The 14,330-nt window shown below is 50.0% G+C and overlaps 1 protein-coding gene across 1 annotated transcript; it reads left to right on the forward strand.

The window, feature by feature from the left end:
- The first annotated feature begins 8 nt into the window (after nt 1-8).
- Nucleotides 9-13,989, forward strand: LOC114691039 (aldo-keto reductase family 1 member B1). The gene is made up of 10 exons (XM_028866151.2): nt 9-155; nt 4,783-4,950; nt 5,595-5,711; nt 6,654-6,731; nt 7,045-7,167; nt 7,613-7,719; nt 7,974-8,055; nt 8,541-8,624; nt 10,475-10,557; nt 13,601-13,989. Exons 1-10 carry the CDS (start codon nt 90-92, stop codon nt 13,641-13,643), a joined length of 951 nt encoding a protein of 316 aa, XP_028721984.1. The 5' UTR covers nt 9-89; the 3' UTR covers nt 13,644-13,989.
- The last annotated feature ends 341 nt before the right edge of the window (nt 13,990-14,330 follow it).

Here is a 14,330-nt window from a genome sequence, read left to right on the forward strand (position 1 = left end):
CTGCAGACCGTTGGGGCTATTTAAAGGTGCGCGCCGGAGCCAGCGCCGCACAGTTGCGGGTCGGTCGGGGCGTGTGACGTGCAGCGGCCATGGCCTGCCATCTGGAGCTCAACAGCGGCGCCAAGATGCCCACCCTGGGCCTGGGCACCTGGAAGGTAGGAGCACTGAGGGACGCGGCCCGCCCCCCGCTTGGGTGACCCCGAACGGCCTATGTCGAGTGGGGCTCGAGTGCGGGGCCTGTGGTGCGCATCGGGGCGGGGCCCCGCCTGTCGGGCTCGGGGCTAGAGTCGGCATGGGCGCCCCAGGTGGAGACACACCCACGGGTACCCGGCGAGAGGGGCGGAAGCTGAGTCCCAAGCTTTGCCACCAGGCACCCGTGGCGCCCCAGCCTCACGTGTAGGTTGTCCCCACTTGGCCCGGATGTTGCCCTCTCGGGAATGAGCCAGTTGGGCCAATGGGCCTGAGATGATTAAATTAGGAGGCGAGAGTTTGCCAGGAACTCGCCTCTTTCTCTGCCCCCTAAGGCTCTGGGCACAGCTCCTAACGAGTGCGGAACTCCTCAGAGAATTAATCTGGCTTCCGCATTGCTGGGTACCACCCACTGTTAAAGAAGAGGGATCCAGGTGGGACACCTCCAAAACCTCAACACATCCCAGCAGGGTTGAGAAGAGGGCCTGATACATCAGAGTGAGATTCGGGGGGTGGGGGGGTGGGCGGGGAGCGGGAGAGGAGAGAACAGATAATTCAACACTAAAAGCAGTAACTGATTTGATTATCTGGCAGCCGAGGAACCAGTTTTGGTGGCATTACTGGAACAGAGGAAAAACCTAGTTCTTAAGCTACTTACAGGGTAGTTGTAGGTATATGTTACATCCCACCGCTGGGATTTTAAAGGAACTTTGAATATGGACCTGGATAGTAAGCACTTAGACACAGTGAGGGAAAGAGAAAAATGGGCAGACTTGAGCGCTAATAGTTTGAAGCAGGACAGAGTCCTTTTGTACCAAGTTAAAATGGATAATGTATATGGTGAATAAGAAGCAGAGTATAGACTTGTCTTTCTCTGAGCGTGTTTCTAGGCCAGTAGATCAGCATATGCAGCTTGTGTTTCCAGAGGGCGGTTGGGGTCTGTAAAGGTGTAATTGAATTACAGCCGTATACCAGGTTGAACTTCGTGCATTGGAATGATGAGGAAGATGGTCTCCCTGCTGTAGTGAGCACAGCTACAGAACACAACACGTATAGGCACACGTAACTACAGTAGAAGTTTTGGAAGTAAGACGCGACCCACAATATGGGTAGAGTTTTGATACTTCAATGCTATCCCATTTCTCCAAAAACCGTGGTCATAACTTTAGAAAATCATTTCACAGGCCAGCATTTGGAGATCAATTCTCAAACACAACAGGAGTTAAAGTTCACAAGTCAGTTGCTGGAGAGCATGCAGCAGCCCCGGAGAGCTGGGTGTTCGTTTAAAATAACACACATTTGTATGGTTAGATCATTCTAGCCTCTTCTCGGTCAGCTATTTCTGTCCCATCCCACAGCGACTGGCTGGTATAAAGGATCTAGAAATCATGTGTTAGATTAAGGTGAACAAATCCACTATTAAGGAAACTATGTAGAGAAAATGTCCACTTGTGTTTTTGGGGGCCAGGTGAGGTTGGTATAGAAGGGGGAAAAGGGTAGAAATGAAAGAGATGGGGTCAGTAGAGACTTGTAAATTTCCCTCTTTAAAAAAAAGAATATTAACGTAATGTTTTCCCTTGCATATGTGTGCATGTTCCTTCATAGATGATGAACAGTATAATCATTGTGACGGTCACAGGAGAGGGCACATGGATGCAGTTTCTTGTTCTCATGAAATCATGTCAGTGGCTCTGTGGTACCCAGCAGACTAGCAGCAGGACTCTGGTAGTCTATGATCCACTCTTTCCTCTAGAGCCTTCATTACCCCCCCCCCCCCGCCGCCCCCCTTCTCCTCAGAGGTGAGGATTTCAGGCAGTTGGGAGACATTCTTACTTCAGAGGAGTTTCTTCCTGGCTGGCTTGCCTTTGCTCTGGACAGTAAATACACCCATATGGCCAGGAGGCCTGTAAGACAGAGCTAACCATGATACAGACCAGCATCCTGTACTGATGTTTTGACCTATTTGAAAATCTTTGTAAGGACATGGCCATTGTTTCTTCCACATGTAGACTAGGACTGCGTCCAGGAATGGAGGGACAACTGTGTTCTCAGTCTTTTTCCAGTTAATGTCCCCTGTGCCTCCCAGCCAGGAGTCTTTTGAGATTCTTTTGGCCTAATTGCACCCCAACCAGATCTTGGTATCTCAGGTGAAACTGCTGTATATGTGCACATGCCCTGTAGCCCTGCCATTCTTAAGCTGTGACAGGTTTTCTTTTCAAGTCTAATTTTTGCCTCTTTGGGGTAGTACTTGCCCCTAGAAGAAAAATGTGCAATAGTCTTCCTGCCACTTGCTGAGTTAAAACAAGCTTCCAGTGACCGTTCTGGGGCCAGGAGGAAGAGCTGTGGCCATTGAAATAGGAGTTTGGTTTCCTGGTTGCCTGCCAGTGATCAGGCTACACACCTTAACCTCTCCATCTTCAAGATCAAAAGCCATCAAATGAATCCTGCCTGTAGGGCCAGTCCTGGACTCACATCTATTGGGTGGAGCCGTGTCTTAAAATCAGGACAGGTTTATTGACTTGTTACAGTAGAGCACATTTTATTAGTGTTGCTGAACCAGGTTAGGGCTTTCAGCATGGTAAGGCTGGGGGAGGGGTCGTTCTTGAGGGTCAGACTTTATCTCTTGGAATTACTGTGTAGATTACTGAGCTGTCAGATGAACTTACCCCCTCAAAACAAGTGAGGCTGGTTTCTGAGACGACAGTGGAAAGTGCTCTTTGTGGTGACTGTGGGTAGGGCATGGAAGGTGGCACATTGTGATCATTCCGTGGGTTTCTGTCAGAGGCTTGTGGATGTGGCAGATTGAAGTCTGCTTACTAAGCCACCAGGGTTCTGTGTGTAGGGAAGGACACCTCTGGAAGCAGGCTTTCTCCTTGACCTCTTGCCTGTCTAGCTTTTATCTGTCTTTGTCTTCCCATGAAAACATCACACAGATTTTTCTGTGGATTTTAGTTTGGTCTAGTTGTCTGGCAACCTTGATTAGTGTTGTCTGCACTCTAGCTCTGAGGAACAGAACAGTCAAGTTAACCATAAGCAGATAACAAGCACAAAAGTTTTGTTGGGGTGGGGTCTCATTGACGATACCCATGACAGCCACTGGATTCACACTTGGAACTCCATTTGGAGTTAGAAATTAAGGTCACCAGGATTCAGTCACTCTCGGCCCCATTCTTTCAAGGAGTTGCAAGCCTGCATTCTCCCAGCAAAGGGCTCTAGCTGAGGAGGGCCCTTAGCAGGTGAGTGCAGGTCCAGAGATGGAGTCTCATAGCCTGGCTCAAGTGTGTTCCTGTTTGTGCATGAGTGGCCGTAGCAATTGTTGTTTGGCTTTGCCCATCCTGGGCCTTGTGCCCAGCACTCTATCCAAAGCCAGGTGCTGCCAAGCCCCAGGCAGGCTCACTACCAGGCAAGTGGGGGCGGGGGCTTTAAGAGAAGAGGCAGCGAAAGTGCCATAATTCCTGGTAAAAGTTCAACATGTGCCATGAGGCAGAGCCCCAACTCACCCGGCCCCTCTTACATTGGCTTCCTCAGGCAGGGATGTGCTTTCCCCTCACAGCTAATATCAGCCATGGCTATGTCTGGGTGCCCCCCGAGAGCCCGTGGCGGGGGAGCCTTCTGCATATGCTGAGATAGTTCCTTCAGCCACCCACGGAAGGGTGGAGAGAAGCCACGGGTGTACTATTAGGTCATCCTCCAGGGAAACAAGAGGCTGCCCAGCAGGGTAAAGGGGAATGGCATGGCCCCTCCAGCAGGCAGATTCCTTCTCTGCTGGGTGAGGAGCAGGTCCCACTGCCAGCAGGTGCTGGGGATGGACTTGTTCTGGCGTTCCATGTTTTCCCCAGACTGTTTTGTTCGCAAGGCTCCAGACAAAATAGATGTTGGCAGCTGCTGGTGGCCCTAGGGAGTTTTCCTTTCATTTGCTCCTGCTCTGCCCCAGCTCTCCAAAAGGAATGTGCTGTGTTCATTCAGTAGTGCCCCACACAGTGTCTTGCTCAGCCCTCCAGTCTAGACAGGAGCAGCCAGGAGATAGGAACATTGCTGTGCAGTCTGGGGGCTGGTGAAGTTCAGGGCCATGCAGGCTCGTCCTGCTGACTGGCCAGGCTTCCCACTCACTTCTGTCTGCTAATACCTCTGCAGGGCCATCTCTGTGTCCACCTCCTAGGCTGGGTTCTCATCCACCGAGTGTCAGCAGTTGAGATCTTGCTGTATGATAAATACCTAACTATTTCAGTCCAATGGTGTCCTGCATTACCTGTGATTTCAGCTAGTGGGGGATTGCTTTTAAGACATGGCCTCATTGTCTAGTCCAGGCTGGCCTCTGCCCCCAGAGGGATGGGATCACACCTATGTCCCAGGCTTCCAGCAACCTGTGCTGCTAGCAAGTGGCTGTCAGGCTGTGCTAAGGTGAAGTAATGAGCCATTACACCTTGGGCCTCCTGCCTGGGAGCTGACTGGAGTGCTACCACATGAATGTGTGATGGCTGAATCAGAGCCTGATCCAGGACCACTGCTCCACTGCTTTTCGTTGGCCTATTGCAGACTCTGCCCCATTTTGTTTTGTTTTTAATCTCATGGTTTTTATTCCTTCCTTTCCAGTCCCCTCCTGGCCAGGTGACTGAGGCCGTGAAGGTTGCCATTGACTTTGGGTACCGCCACATTGACTGCGCCCAGGTGTACCAGAATGAGAAGGAGGTGGGAGTGGCCCTCCAGGAGAAGCTCAAGGAGCAGGTGGTGAAACGCCAGGAGCTCTTCATCGTCAGCAAGGTACCGACCCGTCAGGATCCTGGGGTCCGATTCCACCAGGGGGACCTAGATGCCAGTCAGGTCCACACTTACCCTGATGGCAGTTAGCTCTCGGTAGGTAATTCTTCCAGGTCCAGCTCAAGCCCTCCAGGGGGACTTGGTCTTTGTCTTCCGCCTATATATCTCTCTGTTAGACCTGTGGAGAGCCCTGTGCTGATTAGATTGCTTGGGGGTTGACTAGATTGCTTGGGGGTTGACTCTTCCTTTTTAAGGAGTTTCTTCAGGGACAGGACTTAGTTCCCCTTTACAGACAGGGTTTCACTGCTGGCCTATATTTTTAGCCGGAGGCTGTGGGCACACAAAGGAGCTTAGATTGGAGGGTGAGGCTGGCTCCGTGTGAACCAGCTTGGCAGGGAAGTAGACCCTGAGCATGTGGTTAGCACCTTCAGTTCTGTAGTTATGCCTTGTTTGGTTTTTGTGAGGTGCCCTGGACCTGACCGTCCCACTTGCCTTTGGAAAGTTGGGGTCCACAGTATGAACTAGGAACTCTCCAGCCACTGCTGGTGTCATGGAGAGGAGTGTGTCCTCTGCCTTGGAGCTGCGTGGCTCCCAGCCGGGAAGAGGCATTTGCGTGGCAGGGCTAAGATGTACCTTTGCTGGTCCAGCTGTGGTGCACGTTCCACGACAAGAGCATGGTGAAAGGAGCCTGCCAGAAGACGCTCAGCGACCTGCAGCTGGACTACCTGGACCTCTACCTTATTCACTGGCCAACAGGCTTCAAGGTAAGGGCAGGGCCTTAGCTTCCTTGTCAGCACGTGATCGGTGCTTGACTCTTCCTGCCTCCGCTCCTAGAGGTGTGGGCCTCGGACCAGCATCAGGATCACCACCCATAATGTATTAGAAACCAGCCTCGTGCCTTTCCTACACCATCTGAACCACCTGTGACTCACATGCACCCTTTGCAGTTTGGGGAGCAGCACTGTTCTCACTTGGTGCTTCCAGAATTGAAAACTGGTGATGACTGGCTGATGTGGCTACTGTTGTTCCTGTTGCACACAGCTGCGGGTGCAGTCAGCCTCCACTGCCCTTCCTCCTCCAGGCATGTGCACACAATGCTCATACATAGGAGTTTACACCTTATTGCATGTCGTTCTCATTTGTGTAAATATACACATTCACAGCCTGGTTCTCAGAATCACTACATTTTCTGCCTCTAGCCCCTGGCTTGTTTTTCTGCATGGTTACCCAGATTGAAAGGTTATGGGTTTTATCCTTCAGCTCTATTTTAGCTCACTGTGATCTCCTAGGGCCTGAGGGACTTGATTTTCACTCTTTGGTTTTTTTTTGTTGTTGTTGTTGTTTTGTTTTTGTTCTTTTAATGACAAGCAAGCAAGGCCTGGGCAGGATGATAGTTTTAGAGGCCTGAGAGCTAGCTGAGACATGGGCCCCTGAGTTTCCCAGCCTTGAGTACCTTCCCTGTCTACATCTCTTCCCCGTGGCAGGATTAGTCTCAGACTTGAGCATGTCCGACTCCATCTGACAGCCTCAGCGCTCCAGTCATGACAGGGACCTCCACTGGGGTCACTGTCTGGTGTCCTTTCCATCCTGGCTGCCAGATCCGCCTCTCCCATCTTCCACAGTGTTTGTAATGCTGAAGGTGAAGATGGCTCTGTGAAGAACTGTTAGTGATCACTTTGCATATGTGTTTTTATTGTTAATGACAGCCTGGGCCTGATTATTTCCCACTGGATGCATCAGGAAATGTGATTCCCAGTGACACCGATTTTGTGGACACGTGGACGGTAAGATGACTCTGGCTGGGACCCTTCCTTATTTATTGCTGGTGTCTTGTTCCTGCATGTGAGGCAGATGGGAGCGGTCTGATTTGAGCAGTCTGCTCTGCCGCCTCTCACCGTGTGTAAATCATCCTGTCTCCATGGTTATCTGTCTAGTCTCCGGAAAGGCAGTCCGGCTTTCATGGCCTTCTCTCAGCTTCTGAAAGCTGACTGTGCATAGGGAGGACATAGTCTTTTAAGCTTCTGGACACAAACTTGGTTCTAGTCCCTGTTCTTTTGGGATTCATTTGGCACCCAGATAGATCTCTTTTCTTTCTAGGCCATGGAGCAGCTGGTGGATGAAGGTTTGGTGAGATCGATTGGTGTCTCCAACTTCAACCCTCTCCAGATTGAGAGGATCTTAAACAAACCTGGCTTAAAATATAAGCCTGCAGTTAACCAGGTGAGCCTCCCCCAGAGGATGCTGCTGTGCTGTTTTATCAGCCAGTCCTGGCTTTTACCTGTGGTCCACATCACCCAGGGAATCCTGAGTTCTCATTTATCGTGACAGACAGGCACATCTGGGAGTGGGAGCTTTGCAGGGATAGGACTTAAGGCTAGCCAGCAAAGATGTGGCTTCTGACGTGAGCAGTGGGCAGCTAGCGAGATCTGCCAGCTTCTATCAGTTGGTAAGTGGCCAAGGCCAGAGAACGCCTTAAAGGTTTATGGCCATAGAGCATTGATAATAAAATCATTATTCTTAATGTGAAGGCCACCAGCTGGGAAATGTGCAGAGTTGTTACAGCTTATCTGGCAGGCAGGCATTTCTGTTTCAGGAGAGAAGGGACTTGACCACATCACATTAACTAGGTCCACTGCCACAGTCAACCTTCCTGCTTGTGTTGCAGATTGAGTGCCACCCGTACCTAACTCAGGAGAAGCTGATTGAGTACTGCCACTCCAAAGGCATCGTGGTGACTGCGTACAGTCCTCTTGGCTCTCCTGACAGGCCCTGGTGAGCTTCCATGGGGTTGCTGTTGGAAATTAGAAATGACTGAAAGCAATGATTGAATGTCACAGGAATGCCTCTGTGCTGCCGTGCAGACCTTCTCTGGGAGGTTGATGAACAGTCTTGTACAAAGGCTTGTACAAAGGCTCAGTCCAGGAGCCTGTCAACCACCCAGAAGTCAAAGGGAGGGTCAGGCCTAGTGTGGCCAGCTGCCTTGAGTGGCAGTTAAGAATATTGATCTCATAGTCTCTCTGTTCCAGGGCCAAGCCAGAAGACCCTTCTCTCCTGGAGGATCCCCGGATTAAGGCAATTGCATCCAAGTACAATAAAACTACAGCCCAGGTATGGCTACTTCAGGTACTCGAGACTGTTGCCTGAACTACACTCCCGGTGGTCCCTGTTAGTCAGGAGTGGAGAGAGCAGAGCCCATGAAGCGCTCTCTGGAAGTGTGGTTTGTATTCCTAGAATGCAATATTAAGGACACAGATCTGGGTTTGAATGGATTAATTTCCATGTAGTCTTGGAATAATAGTTTCTGCCTTGCTGTCTTTAGACATTGACACAGCATTTACTAATGTTTGAAAGTTCATCCCGGGACAAATAGAAGAGCCCCTACTCTCTGCAGTGTGGGAGATGTTCTTTCTTGAGTGGGTAGTGTGAATCCCAGGCAGTGAGGTACTTTGGCTTTGTGATATGCCTGGAGCCATCGATAGAGCAGGACTGGTGGGCATCACTAGATGTCTCTGAACCTCTGCCTGTGCAGTTGTGACTGAGGTGATGACACGGTGCCTGGCATGTGTACGCACTCGGCACCTCTGGGCCCACAGGTGCTGATTCGGTTCCCCATACAGAGGAACTTGGTGGTGATCCCCAAGTCTGTGACACCAGCACGAATTACTGAGAACTTGAAGGTAAGATGCCAGCTGGCAGACTTGGCTTCCCTCCATGGTATGTGGGCTGGGGGCCTCCGGTTCCTCTTCCTTCCCCAGCTATGTGACAGACTGAACTCACATGTAATACCCATTTTGAGAGCTGTTGTGAGCTCAAGGTCTTGATGCACACACAACACTTCCTAGTGCCAGGTTCCACGGTAAGTGCTTGGGAACGTTGCTATGCTAGTGGTGAGTCCGTGGACTGCTAGGGCCTTCTAGGATACATGCTGACCCACTGACTCTGTGAGGTGCCTAAGGAGTCATGAGCAGGGCTTGGGAATGTCTGGGCACCAGGCGTGTGGGCATTCAGAATCTACCAGCATCACCCTCCCTCGCCCCCACCACCCCAGCAGCTCAGGCTACCAGGTGAGAGGGCTAGCTGGGAGAAGAGCTATTCCAGGACAGTCCTGGGGTCCCACCAGCCTCTGTGCTCTCTAAGCAGAAGGACGCTCTGCTGAGGTCTGGTTCAAAGTGTGGCAGCACCAAGAAGTGTAGCTCTTCAGCAGTCAGCCCTATCCATAGGCCATGGTCAGGTGGTTCTGATGACGTAACAACTAGTCATGCCTCCTCCTAGACCATGACCATGACCCTTACTGTGGAAAGATGTGCGAAGAAAGGCCTTGTCCTGCTACAGATAGGTTAACCACTCACCTCGTATTTCATTTCTGAAGTATTAGAAAAGAAAAGGTAGATGACAAATCTCAAAATATTAGCCTGGTGTCTTTGTTTTTTCCATCTTCCTGTGCATTCTTTGCATATTTTTACCTGGCTGTAATCACAAGAGTATGTAGCAGACTCTTGTCCTGCACACTCTGATCAGGAGCCAAGTGGAATGGGTTGTCTGGGTGTGGGTCCATTTCCAAGCCCCAGTGCTGCCAACGGCCTTCTGGCCTAATTGTCTACATGCCTGCCTTACACCCTAAATTCTTCTCTGTATTCTATTGTGGGGTATCTGCCAGAGAAGGCTACTTGGACATGGGGTTAAGCAAAAAGAAAGTCTTCATTAGCCACAACTACACTAAGTGTTCAGAATCCCAGTGTAGCCCCATCCCTTTCTCAGGGTGAGTTTTTAAGCACAAAACCACACCCTAGGTTGACACACTTTAGTTACAGGAACAGTTGTCAGGAAGCAGATCTGCAGAAGGCAGAAAACAAGGTTAGTACATTTAGAGACTTTTCCAGAACTACGGACTTTGATGCATTAGACTTTGTTTTGGCTGGTGGTGCTGTCTACATGCTGAGTTTTATGTCCTGAATGGTACTTCCTTCATGGAGTCAGTTGTGCTAAGGTCTGGGGGCCTATTACATATTCCTGTATTCTTTTGTCTTCATGGAAGTGATGCCATTATCCCAATCTGCCTTTCTTGCTCTGACTGTGAAAACCTTAGCTATTTTCTTAGGCCATCTCACACACTAGCTCCACAGGGCATTATCTACCCTTCAGTGCCCCAGCTGGAATGCATTGCTGGTGCCTCTAGACAGCCTGACGACTTTGTTTCATCTCACATAGCACGTCACAGAATACTGAGTATTCCAGCTGTTGAAACACCTTCCTCTGCTTCATGGTGAATGGAAGCAGACGGGCGACTCATTAAAATTTCCCCTGGTGCTTATCACAGTGGAACGCCTTAGTGTGCGTGGAAATTCTGGAAGGGAAAGGCCTTTTCAGATAGAGCCGGAAGTGTGTGCATCTTGTGGAGAGTATTTAATAGTCTTGTTGAAGGTCCATTTCCTGTCGTGCCCTCTGCACTCCGGGCAGTGGGAGCCATCTGAACTTCACGGTATTGTCTGCTCTCATTGCTCTTTTCCCTTTCTTGTTTGTGTGTAAGGTCTTTGACTTCGAGCTGAGCAAGGAGGATATGACCACTCTACTGAGCTACAACAGGAACTGGAGGGTGTGTGCCTTGATGAGGTGAGTGAGTCAGGGTGCTGCCTGTTCAATGTCACCAATGTTGTAGAGTGAGAGGCTTCTCTTCAGGCCCCAGGGGCTCCTAGCAGCCCACCCTGCTGTCACACAGACCTCGTCTTCTGATCCTTGCAGAGCAGGTCGCACCGCAGGAAGCCAGGGGAGGAGAGCCGCCAAACACCCTGTCCAGTCTCTTCCTCCGGCCTAGAACACAGCTGGCCCAACCTTGACATTTCAGTTGCTCTTCTGAACTCAGATGACCTCAGGGGCTCATCTGGTGCCCACTTTCCTAGGATAGTTTGATGTGACTTCATTGACTTAATGGCCCTAATAGTTTGGTAGGAAGACTGTTGCTGTTCTCAGGATAGCCCTGGTTGTGACACCAAATAGCCCCATGACTCAAGAATGCCACTCAGTCACTAGGGACCCTTCCACTTTACCTTTGCTGGTTTCTTACCTTCCCTCTGAAATGGGGTTTGGACTCCAAGTCCCTGGGAACATGTTTACTTCTAATCTCTGGGGGACTGGAGAGGTGGCTCAGCGGTTAAGAGCACTGGCTTGCCAGGTGGCAGTGGCGCACGCCTTTAATCCCAGCACTCTGGAGGCAGAGCCAGGTGGATCTCTGAATTTAAGGCTAGCCTGGTCTACAGAGCGAGATCCAGGACAGGCACCAAAACTACATAGAGAAACACTCTCTCGAAAACAACAACAAAAAGAACACTGGCTGCTTTTCCAGAGGTCCTGAGTTCAATTCCCAGCAACTACATGGTGGCTCACAACCGTCTGTAGTGGGATCTGATGCCCTCCTCTGGCATAAAGTCATACATGCAGATAGAGCACTCATATACATAAAATAAATAAATCTTAAAAAAAAAACAAAAAAACAAGTAACCTCTGTATCCCTGGTGGCTCTAATGCTAGCCTTAATTCTGACTCACACTCTTGCTGTCTGCATAGCTCAGGGTTTACACAGTGGCTGCATCCTCTACCATCACGTGTGCCTAAGGCAGTCACGTCTGTGATTCAGGCTGAGATTGCCTATTTGCATGTTACTGTCACAGGGGCCTCAGGTTCTAAGTAGACCGTAAACAGCCAGCCCAGGAGTCCCAACCAGGACCCTTCCTAATTTTATATTAATGACACTTAACCTCTTAATGTGAAAATCATTTTGTTGTTGTTTTGTTTTGGATCTGATGGGCAAGAGAGCAGTGAATCACTTGCCTGTGGCATCCGTTCCGTTCTTAGAACCTGTAGTAGTCACTCAGTCTTGCGTTTCCCCTGCCACTGCTGATGTTTACGTTGAAGGTTTGGGCATGGACAAACCATGTGCTTTCTAACTGACCCTTCGTATCTGCTTCCCTCCCTTGCACCTTTCAGGGCTGTTCTAGAAACAGCTGTGCATTAGCAATAGTGAGTGGTCATGGATTTGGGTGGCAGGGGGAGGAAGAGGCTGGCTCTAAGGTGCTCAGACCTCCCAGTAAGCTTTTCCTAACTGTCACATGCCAGCCCCATGGACACACACTGTTCCCTGAGCCTGTCCTGCTGCTGACTCATCAGGACGAAGAGAAAGGCGGGTGGGTCAGGAGAGCTTGTGAATGGTCGAGTGTTCAGTGAGAGTAACATGCCCAGGCCTGGCTCACCCTTGACCTCTGGTGCTTATCACAGAAGAACTGCATGTGAGAGCGGATGGGAAGAAATGAAGTGGACAATGCCCTTTTGCTTAGCATAGTGGTTCTCAACCTGTGGGTCAAACGACCCTTTCACAGAGTCACATCAGATATCCTGCATGTTAGGTACTTACATTATGATTTATAACAGCAAAATGACAGTAATGAAGTAGCAATGAGGAGCTGTATTAAAGGTCGCAGCATTGGGAAGGTTGAGAACCACTGACTTAGAAGTTCCAGAAGGGAAGGACCACTTGAGACATAACAACAACTACATGCATCTTCTGAGGAGTAACATAACAACCTTTCTTTACATTTGGTTTACCCTCCTGCCCTCCCAACTCCAGAGAGCAGGAGCCACTTGGGACTTCATGCTCTCGTCTCTGATTCTCATTGCAGAACTTACTGGGTTTTTCATTTTTCCATGTGTATGCAATTGTGTATGTGCGTGTGTTTGGACTTTGACACCCTGACTGTCCAGTTCTTCCAGTGTTCGTGTCATTTTCTTCCTAGTATAAGCCACTGGCCCTACTGTAGCCTCGGCTGCAGGCCAGCCCCTCCCCTGATTCCTGCAGCAAATCATTTTGCTCCAGACGACAAGGAAGTGTCCTCTCCTCTCTCCTGGGAGCAGCAGCTGTTTAAGTTGCCCTTTGGGATTCAGCTTTCTACAGCTTTTAAACCCTTCTGTTGCCTCATTATCGATGCTCTTTTTGTCCTGTGTTCAGGGTGATCAGGTGAGGGGTGTGTGTGTGTGTGTCACATGCCTGTAATCCCAGCACTTGGGAGTTGGAGGCAGAAAGATGTGAAGTTCAAGGTCATCCTCGGCTATTAGTGTTTGAGGCCAGCCTGACTACACCAAGCCCTGTCTTTAAAAACAACAGGAAAATGATATGATGTTAGATGATCCTGCCAGCTAGTCCGAGTTACTAGGAGGCAAGAGTCAGGACTTGCTGCCCAGTGTGCCCCAGGCCTAGTGCTGGTGCAGTCTGTCACAGGCATGCCAGTTCAATGACATTCCGAGACAAGAGGAGCCCAGAGGCTGAGTAGCTCTCTCACTGTGTGTGTGATCAGAAGACTCTTAGGACTGGCTTGTTACCTCTGAGGCTTAGCTCAAGATGAGACATCATTTCTCTATGTGGTGACTTACTACAGTCAAAATCTTTTCCTTGAGAGCTGACAAGATAGTTGGGTTTATTAAGGCATTTGGAACCAATCCTCATGAACAGTTATATGCCCAGGACCGAAATGGTAGAAGGAGAGAACTGACTCATACAAGTTGTCCTTTGACCTCCCACATGGCCTGTAGTATGCACACCCGCACACGAACAGTCGACAAGTAAGGGAAGGCAGTTTTTGAGTGTCCGTGTGTTCCTTCCTGACAGCTGTGCTAAACACAAGGATTACCCCTTCCATGCGGAAGTCTGAAGCTGTGGATGCCTGCTGTACCCCAAGTGACTCGCGCCTGTTCTTCTTGCTTCATCTGTCCTGAGAGGTGTCGTGTGGCCTGTGTCCCTCCGCAATGGTGGAGCCTTGCCCATCAGACCACGGGGGTCTCTGGAGAGCAGTGTCAGTAGCTGAGGGATCTTCTTCAGCCTTTCTTGGCCTTTCTTCTTACCCACCTGGGGAACATTTAACACAGTACCTTTCCAACCAAAGAGAAGCAAGATTTGTAGTTCAAGTAGTGCCACTAACGGTTAAGTTTTTAGTGCTTAGAACTGTAGTCCTTTGGGTCACACTTCCCTTTGCCTCAAATAAAAATTGCTTTTGTGAATTTGGTGATGTTTTATTTTGTTCTTGTTCTGTGAACAATAGACGCCTTTTGTCCCACTCCAGCCTGCCCTCCCTGAGGACCCAAGCACAGACTGGTGAGCTGTGATCAAAATGAGGACCCGCACCCTAGCACTTTACCACTTAGTGTTAGGGTTGTTAGGGTGGGGGGTCACACCCTGGCCACACTCTGGTGACATGGTAAGCTTAAACAGGGTGTCAGGACCTTGCCTCTGGAGACTGAGCAGTCTGGCCAGGTTATACCCAGGGATTTTTAACAGTTTACAAGTTTTCTGGGCTAGCGTTGCTGCAGCCAGGGCTTTCTGCTAGGGCAAAACCCCCTGG

The sequence above is a fragment of the Peromyscus leucopus genome, chromosome 3, assembly GCF_004664715.2.
Source record: "Peromyscus leucopus breed LL Stock chromosome 3, UCI_PerLeu_2.1, whole genome shotgun sequence".
In the NCBI taxonomy this organism is placed as follows: domain Eukaryota; kingdom Metazoa; phylum Chordata; class Mammalia; order Rodentia; family Cricetidae; genus Peromyscus; species Peromyscus leucopus.

Excerpts from the sequence above, each read along its gene's own strand:
- LOC114691039 (XM_028866151.2), top strand. The coding sequence starts at position 90 with ATGGCCTGCCATCTGGAGCTCAACAGCGGCGCCAAGATGCCCACCCTG. Across the intron at positions 4,951-5,594 it reads AGCTCTTCATCGTCAGCAAG|CTGTGGTGCACGTTCCACGA; the intron begins GTACCGACCCGT and ends TTGCTGGTCCAG. Across the intron at positions 8,625-10,474 it reads GAATTACTGAGAACTTGAAG|GTCTTTGACTTCGAGCTGAG; the intron begins GTAAGATGCCAG and ends TTTGTGTGTAAG.